Genomic DNA, 23,214 nt, shown 5'->3' with positions numbered 1-23,214 from the left:
GGCATAAAAACTTTATTGGCCTAGAAAACAGTCGGTGGACACTTAGTAATTCCCCCCCCCATTTACTGGAATATGCAGATCTTCATATCCATTAGTTATTCAACATTTAGCCTCCCTTGACATGATGATTACAGTGAAACCATAATTGTGCTGTAACAAAACAATAGAACAAGGGGAACACGGATATTCTATATACACTAACGCAACTGCCCCAAAGGTGAACTGTACTGCAATGATGGGAAAAATGAAAAATGGAAGAGGAAAAATATCTCCAGCATGTAATCCAATAAAATCAATTCTTTTATTCAAGACATATTAAAATATATGTATCAAAAATACAAATGAACAAAGGTTCCTCTAGTTCTAATCTGAACATGTCTGATAACACTGGGGAACAATTTGAAAAAGTTTTCTGTTGAGTTAGGGTTTTGAGCTGATTTATACTAAAATTGGCATGCTGATTCCAAAAATGTAGTCAGTTTTTTTCTATCACGTCACGTTTTTCCTCCTCAACTTACCTGCCATAGAAGCACAATTGCACTGATTTCTGTAAGTAGACTTGTTATCTGAGTACAATTCGACTCATATAGAGCTACGTGGCAACTTGTAAGAGTAGTCACAACTGAGACAGTGTGGTGAGAGGTGTGTACAGCTACCAATACGTCATAATTATCAATATCTTTACACAAAAAATGTATCATAGTAGGAATAAATAGGATTTGTGATAGCTTTTCTCTTTACATTGGGCGCTTAGTTGTAATTTATATATCTTTTATGATTTTTTTCTTTGTTAGTTTTCAAATCTTGTAACTTTCCATCTCAGTGTTTTATTTACTTATGTACATATTTCCTTTGTTTCAGATCATGTCTGCTCCTTCTTCCTCTCGTCGTAAATGCCTAAACAACCCTGACTCCTTCTGCTATATTTGTGGTGTTTTCACCATTCCAGTTCAAAGGGCAAACATCAGTGCATTTGTCAAACAAGCATATTTTGCATATTTTAAAGTAAAACTCGGTGATCAAGATAAGCCATGGGCCCCTCACATAGTGTGCAAGCAGTGTGTCGAGAGTTTACGGATGTGGACCAAAGGAACACGTGAAAAGTTGGCATTTGGTATCCCCATGGTGTGGAGAGAGCAAAAAAGTCATTCCACAGACTGTTACTTCTGTTTAGTGTAAACATCAGGATTTAACAGGAAAAATAAAATAGAATATCCAAATCTACCGTCAGCTATCAGACCAATGCCTCATTCAGCTGAAATTCCAGTGCCAGTTTTCGAACAGCTACCATCTCTAGAAGTTCTGAGTGATGTTGACGAACACAGTGACAGCAATGATGCAGAATTTGAAAGTCACAAGGATTCAGTTCGTAAGGGATTTGATCAGCACGAGTTAAATGATTTAGCACGTGAAATGGGCTTATCAAAAAAAGCTTCAGAATTACTAGCATCAAGGCTGAATGAGAAACAGTTACTTGAACAAGGAGCGAAGGTATCATACTTTTGTACTAGAGGAAGTACATTTTTGCAGTACTTTCGGTGTGACAGCGGTTTTGTGTTTTGCCATAATATTCCTGGTTTACTACAAGAATTAGGGCTTTCAATGTACAATCCAAATGAATGGCGACTGTTTATTGATAGCTCAAAGCGGAGTCTTAAGTGTGTCCTTCTACACAATGGCAATTTATTTGGTGCAGTCCCTATTGGGCATTCTGTCTCTCATCGTGAAGAATATGGAGATGTAAAGAGAGTTATTGAGTTATTGAAATATGACACACACAATTGGATCATCTGTGTTGACCTTAAAATGGTTTGCTTCCTTCTTGGTCAGCAACGTGGGTACACAAAGTATCCCTGCTTTCTCTGTATGTGGGATAGCAGAGCTCGAGAAAAGCATTGGGTTGAGTCGAATTGGCCTCCAAGATCTGGTCTTAAACCTGGAGATCCTAACATTCTACATCAGCCACTTGTTGACAGGAAGAATATACTATTCCCACCTCTGCACATAAAACTAGGTCTCATGAAGCAATTTGTAAAAGCATTGCCAACTGACGGCGACTGTTTTAAGTACATCATGTTGGCATTTCCTGGACTGTCCATTGAAAAAATCAAGGCTGGTGTGTTTGATGGTCCACAAATTCGACAGCTCATCAAAGATGAACATTTCACCGGGACTATGTCAGATCTTGAGAAGAATGCTTGGTTATCATTCAAAGACGTCGTCAAGAACTTTCTTGGAAATACACGTGCAAGTAATTACAAAGAAATTGTTCAGAAACTATTGGAGAGCTACAAAGCGCTTGGTTGCAACATGAGTATTAAACTACATTTTCTGCATTGCCATCTTGCCAACTTTCCGGAAAATCTTGGTGCTGTTAGCGATGAGCAAGGTGAACGATTTCACCAAGATTTGAAGGTTATGGAAGACCGTTACCAGGGTAGATGTGATGTACATATGATGCTGGAGCATCAAACGTGATTGTCCTCAAGTTAAACACTCCAGAAAAAGCTATAAATGTACATTTTTACCTTAAATACTTGCATATACTGTATATATATATCCTTTGTAAAAAACATGAGTGTGTTAAAAAACATATTTGTCATGCCTATTTCTTCTATATTTCATTTTTTGTTCATATTTGTACTATTTTAAAAAAAAAAAAACTTTTTAGGTACAGTAGTTTACATATTTTTGAGAAGACAAAAATCCTATAGTTCAAAAACTTGACGTGATAGAGAAAAACTGAGATCATTTCTGGATTCAGCATCCAAAAATTAATTAAGAACAGTTGTCTGACCTAACTCCTAAAAAATTGCGTTCCCCAGTGTAATTTTTCTGACTCTTCAATCAGCTCCACTAGGCACATCGGTTCATACTATAACAGATCTGGAACTGGCACATTCTCAAAAAATGACAGAGAAGAGGTGGGAGGAAACATAAGCGCAAAATCCTACCAACTCAGGAACAAGAAGAAATACTGACTTGCCCAGTGTGGAATCTTTCCTTATATATTCTCTCTGAAGCGCAAATGACTTTGCTGAGCAAGGGTCTCAGTTTTTGTCCAGTCAAAAAATTAAATATCTTTAATGGTGTGTGCACACATTGCGGATTCTGCAGCGGATTTGGCCCTGCGGATCCGCAGCAGTTTCTGGTGCGTTGTACAGTACCATTAAAAGCAATGTAAAATGAAAAACGCAGTGCACACAGTGCGGAATTTTCCGCGCGGATTTGCTGCAGTTTTAAATCCGCAGCATGTCACTTCTTTGTGTGGATTTCGCAGCGGTTTGGCACCTGCTCCATGACAGGTGTCAAACCGCAGGGGAAAACCGCAGGCTAATCTGCAGAAAATCCGCAGATAAACCGCAGGTCTTTTGACCTGCGGATTTAACCTGGGGATTTAGACAAATCCGCGTGGAAAATTCCGCAGCAGAATCCGCAATGTGTGCACACACCCTAATATATTGTTGGATATAAACAGATTTGCAAGAAATTTAACCCTTAAGTGTCATTTCTCTCAACAGCAGGATGTGGAGGTACAGTTGCAATGTGTCAGTGAACAACGATTTTTTTCCAGCTAATGAGCTCCCTTTTGGTAATTTTTCTTTTTCAGGATGTTTTGCATTTTAATACCTTGAGAGATTTAGGGTATGTGTACACGTTGCGGATTCTGCTGCGGATTTTTCCGCGTGGATTTTGTTAAATCTGCAGGTAAAATGACCTGTGGATTTAGAGCAGATTTCATGCTGATTTTTCTGCAGATTTTGTGCGGAGTTCCCCTGCATTTTTACACCTGCAGATTTCTATAATGGAGCAGGTGTAAAAACGCTGCGGATCCGCATAAAAGAATTGACATGCTGCGGATTCAAATCCGCAGAAAATCCGCAGCATATGCACATCATTTTTTGTTTTGCATAGGATATAATGGTACTGTACACCGCAGGAGAATCGGCTGCGGATCCACAAGGCCAAATCTGCTGTGGATCCGCAGCAGAATCCGCAACGTGTGCACACAGCCTTAGAATCACAATCTCTCCACAAAGATTGTTCACTTAATGATAATTTTCATATGTCTAACGCGTTTTATTATCTAATCCAGTCTAGACCATCTATTTTAGACACCTTCCAAGAGTTAATTGAAAATGATCTTATGCTTGATAAAACCAGTAACAATTTTGGTGACAAACTCACCCTCCCTGAAAAACAGGCTATAAAAGATCTTATTGCAAATAGGGATATTATGGTCAGACAGGCGGATAAGGGGGTGGAGTTGTCGTTCTAAATGCGGGTCTTTACCATTCTGAAAATCTAAAAGTTCTAATTGATTCTACTACGAAGTTAATGGGTGATCCAACAGATTTATACAAGAAAGATTTGGATAAGTTAATAAACGAAGGTTTATCCATGGGGGCTATCACACAAAACTTTTTTGATTATTTATCTGTAAAAAACCCGGTAATTCCTATATATCACTCACTACCTAAACTGCACAAAAATGTTTTTCCTCCCCCTTTCAGGGCTATTGTGTCGGGCATTGGGTCCCTTATGGAAAATTTGGGTGAGTGGGTTGATTTTTACCTGCTACCCTTGGTTGTAAATTTACCTGTTTACATCAAAGATACTGTACTAAAGCGATTATCTCAGCACTAGATGGATATATTTGGTCTCCCTTATATTCTTGGGTAACTCATGATATTGTTGGTCTTTACCCTTCCATGCCTCACCATGCTATAATGTCGAGTCTCACATTTTTTCTTCAAAAGTACAGTCCGTAGAAGTTCAATTATTCATTTTAGATGCGGATTGTTTGGTTCTTACTCATAACTATTTTTCCTTTGATGGTTCTTTTTTTCTTCAAAAACAGGGAGTGAGCATGGGAGGAAAATGTTCGCCCTCCCTTGCAAATATCACAATAGCTGTTTGGGAAGAAAAATTTATTTTTTACGGAAATAATCCTTTTATCGATAAAATACATTTTTTTGGCCGTTACATAGATGACCTGTTGTCAATATGGGAAGGGGGACAAGAAGAAATCGTTGATTTCATCAACTATATCAATATCAATTAATTTAATTTTTCCTTCACTTAGGCTATGTGCACACGTGTGGAATTCCCGCTGAAATTTCTGCGGGAATTCCGGAATTCCATTCTGCGGGAAATATGCGAGGAAACCGCATTTTAAATTCCCGCCTATTTCCCGCGGAAAAACTAGCGATTTGCAAGCGTAATTAGCTTGCAGGATTCTAGCATTTTCCAAGCGATCTGTAGCATCGCTTGGAAAACTGATTGACAGGTTGGTCACACTAGTCAAACATAGTGTTTGACTAGTGTGACCAACTTTTTACTTTTGAGGCTGCCTATGCGGCATCAATAGTAAAAATATCTAATGTTAAAAATAATAAAAAAAAATAAAAAATCGTGTCTTTCTCACCTTCCGGTGTCCCACGCAGCGTTCCCGATCATCGCGATGCTCCCGGCAAGTCCCGTTCTCAGCGATGCCTTGCGACAATGACCTTTGATGACGTAGCGGTCTCGCGAGACTGCCACGTCATCAAAGGTCATTGTCGCAAGGCATCGCTGGGTACGGGAGTTGCCGGGAGCATCGCTGGGCCTGGGGACGCTGCGCGGGACGCCGGAAGGTGAGAATAACACGATTTTTTTATTTTAATTCTATTTTTTACAGGGATATGGTACCCAAAGCCTGAAGGAGAATCTCCTCTCCTCCAGACCGTGGGTACCATCCGCAAATGTTCTGCTTACTTTTCTCATGGTGGGCATATCCACATGCGGAAAGTAAGCAGAACAATGCATTCCTATGTGTGCACAAAGAATGAACATGCTGCGTATTTTTCCGCGATGCAATTCCACCGTGGAAAAATCTGTAGCATTAGCACAGCATGTGCGGAATCACATAGGATTGCATGGGATGCTTTTTTGTTGCATTTTCATGGCAAAATCGTACGTTTAAAATCGCCACAAAGATGCCAAAAAAAACGCTACGTGTGAACACAGCCTTACAGTGCCTCAAAATATTCAATTAATGTTTTGGATATTGTATAGTATCAATTTTGTTACTGAATTTAGCCCACAATTCGATTCTGTCATTGATATTATAAAAAATATGTTCCCATGTTACATGGTGATGCTAGGTTGTCTCAAATTGTGAATAATTCTCATTTGTGTTTTGTTGCGAAAAAAAGCGCCATCATTAGGACGTATACTTGATCCTAGTTTATTTACAAGCACCCAAAAGAACAGGAATAGCATGTGGTTAACGTATAAGGACTTTCAAGTGTGGACATCACCCATGCAAAACTTGCAACTACCGTATGTACAAAAAAATAAAAGATTTTCTTCCACCGCAACAGGTTTTTCTTATCCAATCACTACACACATGAATTGTAACACGGAAGGTCTAATTTATTTAATAGAATGTGTGACCTGCAAATTGCAATATGTAGGATGTACGATCGGCCCTTTTAAAAATAGATTTAGAAAACATCTTTCGGAAGCCACAAGCTCCACAGCCCATAATATTTCAGCGGTATCTTACCATTGCAAAATGGTTCATGCAGGCAGTACTAGCACTATTGTGGCTATGGGTATTGGAAAGGTTAATAAGCCCACCAGAGGAGGTGATTATAGATGCAGAGACCTCAACCGTGAATCCTTTTAGATTTTCAAATTAAATACAAGAGTGCCCTTTGGTTTAAATAAAAGACAACACCTTATTTTGCAATATGATTGAATGATGAATACAAAAAAAATTCCCCCCCCTTTTTTTTTTTCTCTTTTTTTTCTTCATCAGAAGTTGTTCATTAACCCACACTTGTAGAAGCCTTTTTTTCCTTAAAGGGAATCTGTCACCCCTTTTTAGTGATATCATGTAAAGATATCACCCAATTGTGTGTCCCCTAAGGATTCTTTTAGGATTTTTTATTCCCCCCGACCCCGCAACTTTGATGCAAAAATACCTTTGTTATGTTGGTGAAGAGGTATGAAAATCTCTGCGGTCCGGTCCGATGGGCATGGCTTAGTCGGCTTCTTTCCCCCCCTCCTTGGCTTGCTGAGCGTAATCTTCATCTGTGAATATTACAGATAACATTGTTTGCTGCGCTTGCACATTCAAAGAGGCCTCAGGCTGTGGGCGAAGCATATAAGCGGTACTGCACATGCGCCAGTATTTTCCAGCGTTTTCTATGCCCCGGAAGTGTGTCCTGCATGTGAAGACTTCCGGGGCATAGACCGCCCATCGGACCGGACCACAGCGATTTGCATACCTTTTCACCAACATATCAAAGGTATTTTAGCATCAAATGTGCGGGGTCGGGGGGAATAAAAAATCCTAAAAGAATCCTTAGGGGATGCACAATTGGGTGATATCTTTACATGATATCACTAAAAAGGGTGACAGATTCCCTTTAAGTGCGCTTTCCTAAGTTGTCATAATATGATTCTAATGAATGTATTTCATTTTAAGTTATAGTTTCTCTATGATATGTATATTTGTATTTTTGTCATTCTCTTGTCCTAGTGGATTTGATTGTGTGTTCTTAAGATTTTTAATTACTGCACCTGTTTTGTCATGTGCAGTTAATCATTTAAGGTTTGGACAAGGGATCTCATTTCATAGCATGACTAAAACCACACGAGGTTGAAACGCTTATTATGGGGACCCCATCCTTCCTTTCCTTTGTTCATTTTTATTTTTGATACATACATTTTAATATGTCTTGAATAAAAGAATTGATTTTATTGGATTACACGCTGGAGATATTTTTCCTCTTCCATTTTTCATTGTGAACCACGCCTCTGATCAAGGCAGCTCCGTGCCTGCTCAATCAGAGAAACCTGCAGAAGACTGGTGAGCTGACTATTTTCCTTTTCACCTTTACCTATGCTATTGATTTAATGATAGGAACAGGGTTGATTGTCCAATATCTGATGCCAGACTCCTTCAAACATCAACCACTTGGTGGTGATCAGCGCTAAACCACACCCAAGAAGCAAAATGAAGGATTTTTTTAAGGAGTCTCTGGGCCCATAAGTGAATTGGGAATCTCTCATATTACAGTCTCCAATTTGTGGTGGTCTCATCAGAGCTTAATCTTAAATGCATTTGGATGGATGACTGCTGATGATCCTGATGATTTAAAGAGTGCTTTTAAGATAGTATCAGGATCAACTTCAGCAGGAGGATTTGAAGCAACACTGGAGGAGGAGGTTGTGTTTCTTGTAGGTTCACCTTCCTTCTTTGATGGGGTGTCACTTAATTTTAGAAGTATGGGCTGGTCTGATGTTATCACACTAACATTCAAATGTAGATTGCATTTCATTGGTTGTCCATTTAGGTATCTGTTGTAGTTTTTGTAGGCACCAACTGCATCTTCCTTTCTTACAAACACAACCTCTGCAACTCCGGAACTCAACAAGCGGGCACTCTTCAATGCACCGTATACACAGAAAAGCTACACGATATCTTCCTCTGTGACTCTTGGATGCAAATTATTAGCGATCATTTTTATGCCTTCTAAAGGGCTAAAGGCCGACTCTTTTTGAGTCAGCCCTACTGAGGAACTGTTCTCCTTTGTGACAAGTGTCCGTGACACATTGGCTAGAGCCTTTATGTGCAATAAAGGTGGTAAAGTCTCGTGCTGTGTAGACATGGAAGCTGTGTATGCATCATTCTGTACCACTTTAGCAAGAGGTAAAGTTTGCCCAAGAGAATATGAATTTCCAGACATTCCCTGACTTTTTTGCACAGTGTTGGCAGATGTGATCTTCATCTTCTTGGTATGGATGTGAGAAAGTTCAAAGTCATCAATACCATCATCGTCTATATCTTGTAAAGAGGAAAGCTGTGGTTTCCCAGGTTCATTGTTAACTATGTTTATTCGCATTCATTTAACAGTGCTCATTACACTGGAAGAAATAATTTTTGTCTTTGAAATTTAGATGGTCTTGGTAATATTTATGGGTGAAGATGAACAGCCCTGTGCCACTGGTGAGTTGATAGTTACAGCAGGTGCACTCCTCTTAAAACTTTGTTTTTCACGAGCATCCATCAGTTTAGTTGGTTTTCCTCCAACACTGATCTGCTGCTTTCTAGAATTCAGCATCTCACTAGCATCTTGCACTTTACCCTTAATACGGAAATGTTTGTCTTTTGCAAACAATTTCTCATGGGCATCGATTTATGCCTAGCTTCAGACTTGTATCTGTTAAACCTATCTTCTGATGGGCATCAATCGCATTGTGGTAATTGGTGGTGGGTAAATGACTAATCATTGTAGGCTGGATCCTGGATCTCTGACCTCCCATAGCCCCCTGTTATTAATCATGGACGTTCCCATTCTCGCCGCCACCATGTCCCTTTTCCAGATCACTTCATCCAACAACACGTCGGCCATATTTCTGCTACAAAGCTGCACCCTCCCAGCAAGAACTGTGAAGGAAACCGCATTATTGTTTTCAAGAGAGTGAATGATAACTGTAAAATAAAAAAATGTTTACGCAGTATGTTGATGTGTATCCCCCCCCGAGGGAAATGTTTGTCAGCCAAACACTTACTGCATGGTCATTACAAATATAGGAGACCCGCTCCTTTAAACTAGGAAAACATTTTTCAAAGGCTATTGCCCACATTTATTCCAAGGGGGATTGGGGTGCATGCAAATTTGGGGCAGGTCTTGTATTCACTTCATGGGCAAAATTTATGGGAGTATGAAATGACTAATAACACTGCGCAACAAATTTCAGGGAAGTTCTTGTCCTCTGAGAAAATTTTATTGTATCTTATAGATTTTGATATGCTGAACATAAATATGTGCTCCAAAAGTCTGTATCTCGTAAGGTTTTCAGCCCCTTCATGACTGGAGCTTTTTTCGTTTTTGTTTTTTGCTTATTTTTTTCAGGACAAGTTGTACTTTTGAACGACTCCATTGATTTTACCATGTCGTGTGCTCGAAATAGGGAAAAAAGATTCCAAGTGCTGAGAAATTGCAAAAAAAAAGTGCAATCCCACACATGTTTTTTGCTTGGCTTTTTTGCTAGGTTCACTAAATGCTAAAACTGACCTGCCATTATGATTCTCCAGGTCATAATAACATGTCTAGGTTCTCTTTTATCTAAGTGGTGAAGAAAAATTCCAAAGTTTGCAAAAAAAAAGTTGCGCATTTTTCCGAGACCCGTAGCGTCTCCATTTTTTGTGATCTGGGGTTGGTTGGGGGCTTATTTTTTGCATGCCGAGCTGACATTTTCAATGATACCACTTTTGTGCAGATATGTTCTTTTCATTGCCCATTATTGCATTTTAATGCAATGTTGCGGTGACCAAAAAAAGTAATTCTGGCGTTTTGATTTTTTTTATAGCTGCGCCATTTAGCAATCAGGTTAGTTCTTTTTTTATTGATAGATCGGGCGATTCTGAATGCGGCGATACCAAATATGTGTAGGTTTGATTTTTTTTATTATTATTATTTTATTTTGACTGGGGCGAAAGGGAAGTGATTTGAACTTTATGTTTTTTATATTTTTTTTACATTTTGAAACACTTTTTTTTACTTTTGGCATGCTTTAATAGCTAGAAGCTGCCATAGCGCGATCGCCTCTGCTACACAGACGTGATGCTCAGATTATCTCTATGCAGCAGAATTACAGGCTTGCTATGAGGGCCGATTACTGGGTGGCGCTCATAGCAATCTGCCATCAACAACCATTGACGTCTCGAGGAGACCTCTGGTTGTGATGGCACTGCAGCGATGACCCCCAATCACGTGACGGGGGTCGTCGCTGTGCGTTTTTCCGGACCAGCTTCCGGAAGTGCATTTAAATGCCTGCTGTCAGAGTTTGACAGCGGCATTTAACTGCTTAATAGGTGTGGGCGGATTGAGATTCCGCTCATGCCTATTGCGGGCACATGTCAGCTGTTTAAAACAGCTGACATGTCGCGGCTTTGAGGTGGGCTCACCGCCGGAGCCCACCTCAGATTGGGGGATACTGCCAGCTGACGTACTCTTCTGTCAGCTGGCAGTAAGGGGTTAAGAAACAACAGTTTATAGGCTACATTATGACATCCAAGACACTACATACATGTGCATCAATGTCAGTAGCAAAAGCAATTGTTCAAGAGTGTTTTGCAGATGACTTTCGTTTACTATCCGTGTCAGCATTGACATACTCCACTTTTCCTGGTACTTTTTCTCCATCAGCGCAATGTCTTGGTGAAATCTTTCACCGTGTTCATCGTTAACGGCACCAAGGTTGGCTGGAAAAAAGTCGAAGTGAGAATGTAGAAAATGCATTTTTAGTGACATATTGCATTTCATCAAATGATATGCTGTGAGTATGTTGTCCATGAGTTGTTCAAAGTTTGGTGCCCTGCTGTTGCCAAGGTCACATCTTTAAAGGCTCTCCATGCCACTTGTTCAGCACCTTGCAAAAGACTATCAAAGCTACTGTCATTCATTATATCTCTGATCTGTGGGCCAATAAAAATACCTTCTTTAATCAGTGCATCACTTATTCTTGGAAATTTCTGTCGCAAGTAAGAGGAGGCTTCCTATTTTTTGTTCATTGCTTTGACAAAATTCTTCATAAGCCCAATTTTAATATGCAAAGGAGGGAGAAATATATTTGCTGGATCAATGAGAGGATTATGTTTAACATTCTTCTTTCCAGCAACCAGGTTTTCACGGAGTGGCCAGTCCTTTCTGTAATAGTGCATTTCTCCTCCACGACTTTCCCACTCACAAATAAAACAACAATACTTGGTATATCCAAGCTGCAGTCCAAGAAGAAGTGCAACAACTTTTAGATCACCACATATGTTCCAGTTATAATTTCTATAATTAATGTGGGTTAACAGTAACTCCATATTCTCATACTTTTCTTTCATGTGTATGGCATGTCCAATAGGTATAGAAGGATAGATATTTCTGTTGTGTAGTAAAACAGCCTTCAGACTTAAAACTGACGAGTCAATGAACAGTCGCCATTCCTTCTGGTCATGTTCGCATCCAAGAGCACCAAACAACCCCAAGACGTTTTTGCAGAAGGCTAAGCTGTTGACATAGTTGAAAAATTGATTAAGGTCTTCTTGATGACTGTGAAAAACAGAAAGTCTTGTTCCTGGTAATAAGAGATTCTGTTCTTGTACCCTTGATCCCAATAATTCTGCCTGCCTCTTTGACAATTTCAAATTTCTGACCAAGTCACTCAGATCAACTTGACTGAACAGATGTGGATTAGATGTATAGGGTTCAAAGTCTGGGTCTGCAGCAGTTTCATTTTCTACTGACATTGTTAGTTCATCTTCGACGTCCTCCATTGTCCATACTTTGGACGGCTTTGGAACACGAAGGCTTTCAATGTGTGGCACTGGTCTTATGGCTGAAGGAAGATTAGGATATTCTATTGATTTCTTGTTCTTTGCTGAATATCCTGTTACATTTGTAAGGCAGAAGTAGCAATCTGTTACATGATCTCTCTGCTCTCTCCCTATCATTGGGACAGCGAATGGCATTAAAGGTAGTGATCCATTCAGTCATGCTCTAAGTATGTCAGTATTGTCTTTTGATTCCTCCCCTGCCCAGGAGATGTGGTATGCTCCGTACACGGTCAACCGAATGATTCACTGCTCCTGAGCGGAATTCTCACAATAAGTGCTTGCATATGTGTAGATCAGCGATTTATGTTATTTCAGTGGAAAATTCAGAATATACTGTTTCAGAAAAAGTTTGAGTTTTTAGAATTATAACAGAATATTATAATGTTTCGTATCATTTCTCAAAAACCTTACGTGATAGGAAAAATCTGAAGTCATTTCTGAAATCAGCATGACAAAATCTATCAGGAACACTCAAAATTGTCCAAGGAACAAAACCTTGGTAACACAATGTAATGGGAACTTTGTTTTCATGTGGCCATTCAAGACTTTTGTTCAAAGGCTCATTGGGGGACGTGTAACTTTGTTGCAGGGCAGGCCTTGCATTCAATGCATAGGCAAACAGTATGGGAGGACTTGGGATTGTTTAGTTTGTAAAAGAGATGACTGAGAGGAGACTTAATAGCTGTCTACAAATATCTAAAGGGCTGTCACATTGTAGAAGGATCAACGTTATTCTCATTTGCACAAGGAAAGACTAGAAGCAATGGGATGAAACTGAATGGGAGGAGACACAGATTAGATTTTAGAAAAAACTTTTTGACAGTTAGAGTGATCAATGAGTGGAACAAGCTGCCATGAGAAGTGGTGAGTTCTCCTTCAATGGAAGTCTTCAAACAGAGGCTGGACAGACAACTGACTGGGATGATTTAGCAAATCCTGCTTTGAGCAGGGGGTTGGACCAGATGGCCCAGGAGGTCCCTTCCAACTCTACAATTCTATGATTCTATGAAATGAATAATGGGAACTTTAGTTTTATGTGGCCATCCAGGACATCTGTTCAATGGGTTATTGGAGTGTGTTCAAATTTGGAACAGGCCTTGCATTCACTTCATGAGCAAACATTATGGGAGTACCAAATGACTAATAATGGGAACTTTGGTTTCATGTGGCCATCCAGGACATCTGTTAAATTGATTATTGGGGTGCATCCAAATTTTGCGCAGCCCTGCCACTCAACAGCAGTATAGTGACCCACTGTTTAATAATGGGAACAACAAAGCATAGCCAGCTGATGGCTTTCTAAGAAAACTGAGGGCCAACTGCTGGCCCTATAAAAATAGGCTTTGTGACTTTCAGAGTCCCTCTTTCATAAATGAAACAGGATGTGTCTGATGATGTGTCACACACCACATGGCCAGATAAGGTTGTAAATTGTTAAAATGACATTTCCCAGTGAATGCATTTCTCTTGGTTGAAAGCAATGCCGAAGATTAAAAAAAAAGCAGCAAAAACGCTACGTGCTAACATAGCCCCAGTAGTGGTGGAACATTTTTGTTTTGGGTTATTTATTTTGCCTTACTTAGAAATCATTACCCTGGAAAGGATGTTCCTTATCATATTTCCCCAGGAAAATCCATTTTGGTTTTGTTTTTGTATGTTTTATTGTGCGCCTGTAAAAGTGGCGTAAAACTCTGACAACATTGTTCACAGCTGTGACATGGGAGTCAGAAATGCTTCCGGGATATTCCCCATGATGTTCCCATGTCATTTGAGCATTGTTCCCATCGTTTTCTGATGCTTTTAGACCCTAAAAGGACCCCCGGGGGAGGGGCAGCGGCAAAAATGCTCGGTTTTCCCATAAACTTACATTGGGCTCGTAGCTCGGGTCGAGCACCCGAGCATTCCAATCTGCTCGACCCGAGCAACGAGCACCCAAGCATTTTAGTGCTCGCACATCGCTACTATCAACACAAAAATCATGTTATCGATCATGTCTGAATTAACATTACATTTGTGTTAATAGTAATAATTAGAGTTGGGAAAATTAATTTGAGTGGAATTGAATTCTACTCAAATTTAACAAAATCCATATTATGCAGAATACAGATTTTTTTTTTGTAAATTCAGCAAAATGCTATCTGGCCGGCCACCATTTTGCTGACACTTAGCGGTTTAACAAAAGGTTAAAAGAAAATAAATTAATAATACCTCACAGCCTCCATTGCTGCTCTCTTCCCTGATATGGTCCATGATGCCTCTTCTTGCCACCATGGCACACTGAAACACTGGGCATCTTCATGCTAGGATTGGACTCCTGGCAACAAGGCCCAAGACGTCTCTGCGTATGCATGTTGTAATATTGGATGATGTTGGGACGTCGTGACATGCGAAGCAACCTTACGACGCACACTTTAGTTTCAGACTTCTGACCAGGACTAAGCCTGGGATTTCCCTGAAAACGTGCAGCCTGGACCAGTTGCCTGCCTGGTATGAAGATACTCAGGGTTTTAGCTTAGTAAGAAGAAACGCTGAGGACTGTGGGGGATTGTGAGAAATGGTGGTGAGCGTTGAGGTCAGTATTAGTTGTTTTCATTTTTTTTTCTACGTTTTACATTTATTTTGCTCTTGGGTTTCTTCAAACCTCAGATTGAAACAAGGAACATTCAAATTGAGGAAAATAAATTTGCTACAATTCGAATTTCCCTGGAAAATCCATGTGATTTGGCAAATTTGAATCTCGTCAGATCTGCTCATCTCTAGTCATGTCTTTTAAGCAGTTTGGAAATGTGTAAACCTTAATGTCTCTTCTGTAAATGTATGTACATTTTACTTAGCTGCCCTCTGTGGTCTATCTAAGCGGGGATGGATGCACTTGGGAGTTGCTACTAAATTACTCTACTTTGGCCAAAGTATTGAGATTCATGGCTAGGGAAGTGAATATTCCTGGGAGAAGGAAAACCTGGTAAGACATTGTCATTTAGAAGCAACGTAGTAATTAAAAGAACAACAAAAAGTACGTAGATTTTAATTTCCATTTCCCGATGTCGCTTACGTTGAATGTAACACACAGTCTCATACATATTTATAATTTATATTATGCACTTGTCTGACTAAGCGGATAAGAGATTCACTCCTATTATTCAGCCTCACAAATCACATCGGATCATATCAGCTTCCAATTACTAATAGGGTTATGTGAGGTTAATGTAAGATGCATGTTCCACAACCTCCTAATTTATTTTTTTTATGCAGGAGATAACAATTTGCGTTCTTGTTTCCTTGGATAGGCATCTCCGTAAGCGTGTCAACATTTAATCTGGTTGCCATATCTCTGGAGAGATATAGTGCAATTTGCAAGCCCCTTCAGTCAAGAGTATGGCAGACAAAGTCACATGCCCTGAAGGTGATTGCGGTTACGTGGTTCCTTTCATTTACCATCATGTCACCGTACCCAATTTATAGCACAATGGTGCCGTTTCCGAAATATGACAATACAACTGGACATATGTGTCGCCTGGAGTGGCCCAATGACCTCACCCAACAAGCATGGTAAGAACATGTTCTTTTTTTTCTTGATTATCACTGAACTCAAAAATAAAATGAAAACTGGTTAGAAAAATGGATATGTGATACATTCCTTAAAAACAAGTAAAGAACTTCCAGGAGTGAAGAAGATGCTGTTAAATCCTCTTGGTCAAGATCACTCTTATTATCTTTTACTTACTGATATTTATACTAGTTCTAACAATATATAGGACCAAAAACAATGGAAATCTCTTGTGTAAGATTTGTAAAAGAAATCTGGAAAACACAAAACTGGGATAACAGTGAAACATGACTGCGAAACAACAACATTCAGACTACTCTGAATTTGCATACTTACAGAAAAAACGCAGTTTGAAAAATGATCCTGGCAAGGTTTACTTGGAGACCCACCAGTTGTTTCAGTTTCTTCTTGCTTGACTCAGTTTTATTGACAGGCCTCCTTCTCTTCACAAATACAGGAGAGACCAATCAATCAAGCTTAGCCAGAGGGACTCTTCTTCATGTGTTTAGACTCTTCTTCTGCTTGTCTTGCTCATTTTGCAAACAATAGCCCTGATTCATCAAGGACAACCTTGTTCATGCTGTTCCAAATAAGGATGCAAGTACCAGTCAGAGGCACCTGGTTCATTAGGAAGAAAGCGCCTCTTATTGGATTAGAAGTGTCTAGCAAGTGGCGTGTGCCCTGCTAACAACCTCACTCCAGGCAGTGACTTGGAGTAAGATTTCTGGTATGTGTTGAATTAAACAAGCTGTGGCATCACGCCTCTTCCCATCATTTTTGGCAAAGTTTGGCAAAACTGGCGTGGAATCACAAAAAGTCACAAAAGTTTGCACGGACTTGATGAATCAGGGTCTAGGTTTTCTTCTAAATGCCACAGCATACAGTGTTTCGGACAGCATTAATCTCCTGATGCTTTCCTTCTTAACTCCCCTGAAAGAAATACTGTATCTCACATGTTGTTGATGCCGCCGAGTAAGAAATGTTCAGAAATACCTGTCAAAAGACTTCTGCCTATCATGATGTCTAGTAGTAATCCAGACAGGAAGTTGTATGTGTCCATGGGATGTGGTATGTGTGCATGGTAGTGAGCCAGGAGCATTGACCGAAAGTAGAGAAGTGTTTGCTTATCTAATCATTTCTGTAATGTAGATAAAAGGGGTATTCCCATCTCCCAGATCCTATTCCAATATGTAGCAGGTGTAATAATATTAATTTTAGCAAATACCTCCAATTAGAAATGTAGTGTACATAGTTTTTCTGATTAGCTATGTTGCTAACTGTGAGGATATGGCCGCTTACTGAAGACTATAGGACAAATGGACGTAGAGTGGAGTCCACAGCTCTACGAGATTATATTGTTGTGTTTTATTAGATATTTTCTTGCTGTGTTTTATTAGTAATTTGCTTGCTAGTGTGTTCATCTTCAGGAATCAATGTTTCCATTCATTGACAGTAAGCTGAGGAAGACGAGCAGGCTAGATCTTATGTATACCTAAGGCCAGACGGTAGATTGCTAAAGGTAAATGTAAAGCAATCATCCTATCAATCCATTATTCTACCATCCCTAGGTCCATTGTGTGGATGGAGATAGTGTAGACCCAGGGGAACCATTACCACAGGGGGTCTCATGTACAGTCCATTGTGATGGAATATGCTTCATTCTGTGAGCTAAAGAAAATTGTTTAAGGGGGAGGGAGAAAAAGGCACATGGGTTGAATCAGGCAGTTGTTGGAGGAACTTCAATGAAAGAGGATCCAAGCTGGGATGGATAGATGATCAATGGAGTTTTGGAGATTGATTGTTGGCTGGAGGGATATCCATGAGCTATGGTCATGATATCCAGAGGAACAGAGGCTGTGACTGTACACTTTACACGTACAGTGGGTATCGCCTGGTACAGGGCCAGTGGAACTACTGATCTCAGATTGGGAACTTGTGGACTGAAGATATTGTATGTTCGTCATCTATCTGGATTTTTTGTACAATTATGGATGTATGGAATAAAAATAGTTGCATTGTTAACCTGCCTAGGTGATTTATATAAGCCACAGCCTCAGATCCTCACACTTACCCCATGTGTAGGGCATTGCAGTAACTTAGATATCTATGGTTGTGGCCACTCAGAGTGACAGTTAGTTGTTAGTGATTGTAACCATAAATATTTAAGCTAGAGGAGGCAGGAGTGGGGTGATGCTGCAGGCCGCAGGCTGGGATGAGGGGGCGCTCCAATGTGCGGTGTGCCACTGCGGGTATCTGGTGCTGCTGCAGTGTCCAGCACTGCTGCTGGTGTCTGGCGCTGCTGCCCGCTGCTGCTGCGGGTGTGTCTGTTGCTGTGAGTGCCCGGCAGTGCTACAGGGGTGTCTGGTGGTGCTGCTGTGGGTGCCTCCAGTGCTGCCGGGGCTCTGCCGACATTTTGTAAAAAGGCCAGAGCACCGGCTGTTGCATGGTTTCCTGTGCAGTGGAGTCCGGGAAAATGGCTGCTGGGGATGGCACATGTGCAGATGGAGATCTCGGCGCCAAGATCTTGGGAAATGAGATTTCAGCACTGGGCAGCACCACTAGACACCCCTGCAGCGTCGGACAACCCCGTAGCACCGCCGGGCACCCACAGCACCTCTGGACACCCCCTCATCCTAGCCTGCGGTCTGCAGCAACTGTACTGGTAAAGTATGTATGCATTATAAGATGCACCTCCATTTTCCCCAAAAATTTTGGGGAAAAAGTGTGTTTTATAATCCTAAAAATATGGTAAATGTTTATTTTTTTCCTTCCACATTCGAAAAATTCGAAAAGGGTTGATAATCTTCTCGAATGTGGTTTTGAGTACCTTGAGGGGTGCAGTTTTTAGAATGGTGCCACTTTTGGGTATTTTCTTTCATATAGTCACTTCAGGTGGTCCCTAAAAAAATGTTTTTTGCAAATTTTCTTGTAAAAATGAGTAATCGCTGGTCAACTTTTAACCCTTATAACTTCCTAACCAAAAAAATGTTGTCTCAAAAATTGTGCTGATGTAAAGTAGACATGTGAGAAATGTTACCGTCGTTATTACCTATTTTGTGCAAAATGACCTATTTTGTGCAAAATGACTCTGATTTAACCCCTTAACAACCGCCGATACGCCTTTTAAAAGCAGTCGTTAAGGGTACTTAAAAAAGTGTGGAAAAAGTGTATAGTGCCCCTCAGAGTCAGATTTTCTCCAGGGTCTCGGCTGCCGGGGGTAGCCGAGACCCCAGAAAACATGATTCGGGTCGGTTTTTACCAACCCCGGTTTTACGATCGCCATTATTAACCGCATAATGGTGACCGCAAAAAAAAAGTCAGATGTGCCATTTAATTTCTCTCATCAGAGGAGAGAGAAATAGAGTCCCTGATCCCCCCCTCCCGGTACTTCCCGGTGCTCCTTGGCCCTCATGCTTACCCCCATGGGCGCCGCCATCTTCTTCCAGGAAGACAATGGCGGGCGCATGTGTAGTGTGCCCACCGAGATCTGCCCACCGGCACCCGGCAACAATAGGAAGATTTTTCCTATTGGTTCATTTTGGTCACTGTGTTAGACCCTATCACAGTGATCAAAATAAAAAAAATAGTAAATAACTCCCCCCCTTTATCACCCCCTTAGTTAGGGAAAGATAATGAAATAAAGAAAATATATTTATTTTCATTTTCCCATTAAGGTTAGAGTTTGGCTAAAGTGGGTTAGGGTTGAAATTAGGGTTAGGGTTGGAATTAGAGTTAGGATTAGGGTTGCAATTAGGGATAGGGGTGTGTTGCTGTTATGTTTGTGGTTAGGGTTATGGTTAGGGTTGGGATTAGGGTTAGGGTTGTGGCTAGGGTTAGGGTTGGGATTAGGGTTAGGGTTGTGGTTAGGGTTATGGTTGGGATTAGGGTTAGGGATGTGTTGGGGTTAGGGTTGTGGTTAGGTTTATGGTTAGGGTTGGGGTTAGGGTTGTGGTTATGGTAATGGTTAGGGTTGGGATTAGGGTTAGGAGTGTGTTGGGGTTGGGTTTGTGGTTAGAGTTAAGGTTAGGGTTGGGATTAGGGTTAGGGGTGTGTTGGGGTTAAGGCTGGAGTTAGAATTTAGGGATTTCCACTGTTTAGGCACATCAGGGGGTCGCCAAACACGACATGGCGCCACCATTGATTCCAGCCAATTTTGCGTTCAAAAAGTCAAATGGTGCTCCCTTCTGAGCCACGACGTGTGCCCAAACAGTTGTTTACCCCAACATTTGGGGCATCAGCGTACTCAGGACAAATTGCACACCAACTTTGGGGGGTCTAATTTCTCCTGTTACCCTTGGGAAAATAAAAAATTGGGGGCTAAGAAATAATTTTTGTGGAAAAAAAAGATTTTATTTTCACTTCTCTGCGTTATAAACTTCTGTGAAGCACTTAGGTGTTCAAAGTTCTCACCACACATCTGGATAAGCTCCTTGGGGGGTCTAGTTGCCAAAATGGAGTCATATGTGGGGGGTTTCTACTGTTTTGGCACATCAAGGGCTCTGCAAACGCAACATGACACCCGCAGACCATTCCATCAAAGTCTGCACTCCAAAACAGCGCTCCTTCCCTTTCGAGCCCGGATGTGTGCCCAAACAGTGGTTTACCCCCACATATGAAGTACCAGGGTACTCAGGACAAATTGCACAACAACTTTTGGGGTCTAATTTCTCCTTTTACCCTAGGGAAATTTAAAAATTGTGGGCCAAAAAAATCATTTTTGTGGAAAAAATGATTTTTTTATTTTCATGGCTCTGCGTTATAAACTTTAGTAAAACTCTGGGGGATTCAAAGTTCATCACAACACATCTAGATAAGTTCCTTGGGGGGGTCTAGTTTCCAAAATGGGGTCACTTATGGGGAGTTTCTACTGTTTAGGCACATTGGGGGGCTCTGTAAACGCAACATGACGCCCGCAGACCATTCCATCAAAGTCTGCATTCCAAAACAGCACTCCTTCCCTTCCAAGCTCTGCCATGTGCCCAAACAGTGGTTCCCCCCACATATGGAATATCAGCATACTCAGGACAAATTGCACAACAACTTTTGTGGTCCAATTTCTTCTGTTACCCTTGTGAAAGTAAAAATTTGGGTGTGAAAAGATCATTTTTGTGGAAAAAATATTATTTTTTTATTTTCACGGCTCTACGTTATAAACTTCTGTGAAGCACTTACAGGTTCAAAGTGCTCACCACACATCTAGATAAGTTCCTTAAGGGGTCTAGTTTCCAAAATGTTGTCACTAGTTGGGGGGTTTCCACTGTTTAGGCTCGTCAGGGGCTCTCCAAATGTGACATGGTGTCCAATCTCAATTCCAGCCAATTCCGCATTGAAAAAGTCAAACGGTGCTCCTCCATTCCAAACAGTGGTTTACCCCCACATATGGGGTATCGGTGTATTCAGGAGAAATTGCACAATAAATTTTGTGGTTCATTTTCTCTTTTTACACTTGTGAAAATAAAAAAATTGGTTCTGAATTAAAATGTTTATAAAAAAAAGTTAAATGTTAATTATTTCCTTCCACATTGCTTCAGTTCCTGTGAAGCATGTAAAGGGTTAATAAACTTCTTGAATGTGGTTTTGAGCACCTTGAGGGGTGCAGTTTTTAGAATAGTGTCACTTTTGGGTATTTTCTATCATATAGACCCCTCAAAGTGACTTCAAATGTGAGGTGGTCCCTAAAAAAATGGTTTTGTAAATTTTGTTGTAAAAATGAGAAATCGCTGGTCAACTTTTAACCCTTATAACTTCCTAACAAAAAAAATTTGTTTCCAAAATTGTGCTGATGTAAAGTAGACATGTGGGAAATGTTACTTATTAAGTATTTTGTGTGACATATCTGATTTAAGGGCATAAAAATTAAAAGTTTGAACATTGCTAAGTTTTAAAAATTTTCACCATATTTCCGTTTTTTTCATAAATAAACGCAAGTCATATCGAAGAAATTTTACCACTAACATGAAGTAAAATATGTCATGAAAAAAACAATCTCAGAATCAGCGGTATCAGTTAAAGCCTTCCAGAGTTATAACCTCATAAACTGACAGTGGTCAGAATTGTAAAAATTGGCCCGGTCAGAAAGGTGAAAAAGTTTTTGAAGTTTTCTTTTTCTCATTCATTTTCCAAAGACTACATAGTGGATTTATCATTGACATGGTTTTTAAGTCACTTATATTTTTGTGTCTTGTGGTATTCGTTGCCATTTTTTGCACCAAATTCTTCACAATGGTGCACGCTGTCCATGAATTTTATGCAAAGCCAAAAAATGCCCTTATTGTCTTTTAATCTTTTTCTGCTTCTTAGCACAAAAAATTGCATTTTCCATAAAATGTCTCAAAATTGCATTAAAAAAAATCATGGTGCACATAAAATCACTTAATGGGGAGACTTTTCAAAAAGTCCCAAATGATGAATCACGTGAAAGCATCTCGAAAGCGTAAGCCCCACCAACAATGGTGAACTAAAAAAATGAAAAGAAAACAAACCACAGACGGACACATAAAGATATTACTTGAGAAAAAGGCACAAGTGAAAAGATGAATATAGCAGAAGAAAAAACACAAGCGGCAAACACAAGACTAAATTAGAATAAATTTAAAGCAATAATGAATTGACCCTTGTATTTTTCATTAAAGGGAACCTGAAATTAATTCATGTTGCCCAAACCATGAGCAGCAAGAATCCGACACCGACTGTGAGATTGCAGCCAGATATGTTTTTCTCTGAAACAAAAATAATTTAAAAAGTCGGCCGGGGACTATACAGTTTGGGCCATTAATATGGATACACCTAAATAAAATGGGAACGGTTGGTGATATCAACTTCCTGTTTGTGGCACATTAGTATATGGGGGGAAAGCTTTTCAAGATGGGTAGTAACCATGGCGGCCATTTTGAAGTCGGTCATTTTGGATTCAACTTTATTTTTTTCAATGGGAAGAGAGTAATGTGACACATCAAACTTATTGAGAATTTGACAAGAAAAACAATGGTGTGCTTGGTTTTAACATATCTTTATTCTTTCATGAGTTATTTAGAAGTTTATGACCACTTATAAAATGTGTTCAAAGTGCTGCCCATTGTGTTGGATTGTCAATGCAACCCTCTTCTCCCAATCTTGACACACTGATAGCAACACTGCAGAAGAGAGAATGTTCAGCCTAATCCTTTAGTTGCTCCAACAAAAATATTTCTTCCTCCACTACATATAAAGTTGGGATTGATTAAAAACTTTGTGAAAGCCATGTCAAAGATAAATTCACAAGGGTTCCAGTACATTTCACAGA

General features: G+C 40.1%; 1 protein-coding gene and 1 pseudogene across 1 annotated transcript in view; one reads left to right on the top strand and one right to left on the bottom strand.

The window, feature by feature from the left end:
- The window catches only part of CCKAR (cholecystokinin A receptor), a 267,546-nt gene that overhangs the window by 188,397 nt on the left and 55,935 nt on the right, over positions 1-23,214 (top strand). The window contains exon 3 of the mRNA XM_073574711.1: positions 15,673-15,934. Within this exon, the coding sequence (XP_073430812.1) occupies positions 15,673-15,934 (262 nt within the window). The remainder of the gene's footprint in view (positions 1-15,672; positions 15,935-23,214) is intronic.
- LOC141088624 (polymerase delta-interacting protein 3 pseudogene) lies at positions 8,079-9,407 on the bottom strand (annotated as a pseudogene).

Source organism: Dendrobates tinctorius, unplaced genomic scaffold, assembly GCF_039654945.1.
Source record: "Dendrobates tinctorius isolate UK_male_01 unplaced genomic scaffold, ASM3965494v1 ptg000039l, whole genome shotgun sequence".
Lineage (NCBI taxonomy): Eukaryota > Metazoa > Chordata > Amphibia > Anura > Dendrobatidae > Dendrobates > Dendrobates tinctorius.
The sequence above is the reverse complement of the archived record's forward strand: the minus strand, read 5'-3'. Positions and strand labels throughout refer to the sequence as shown.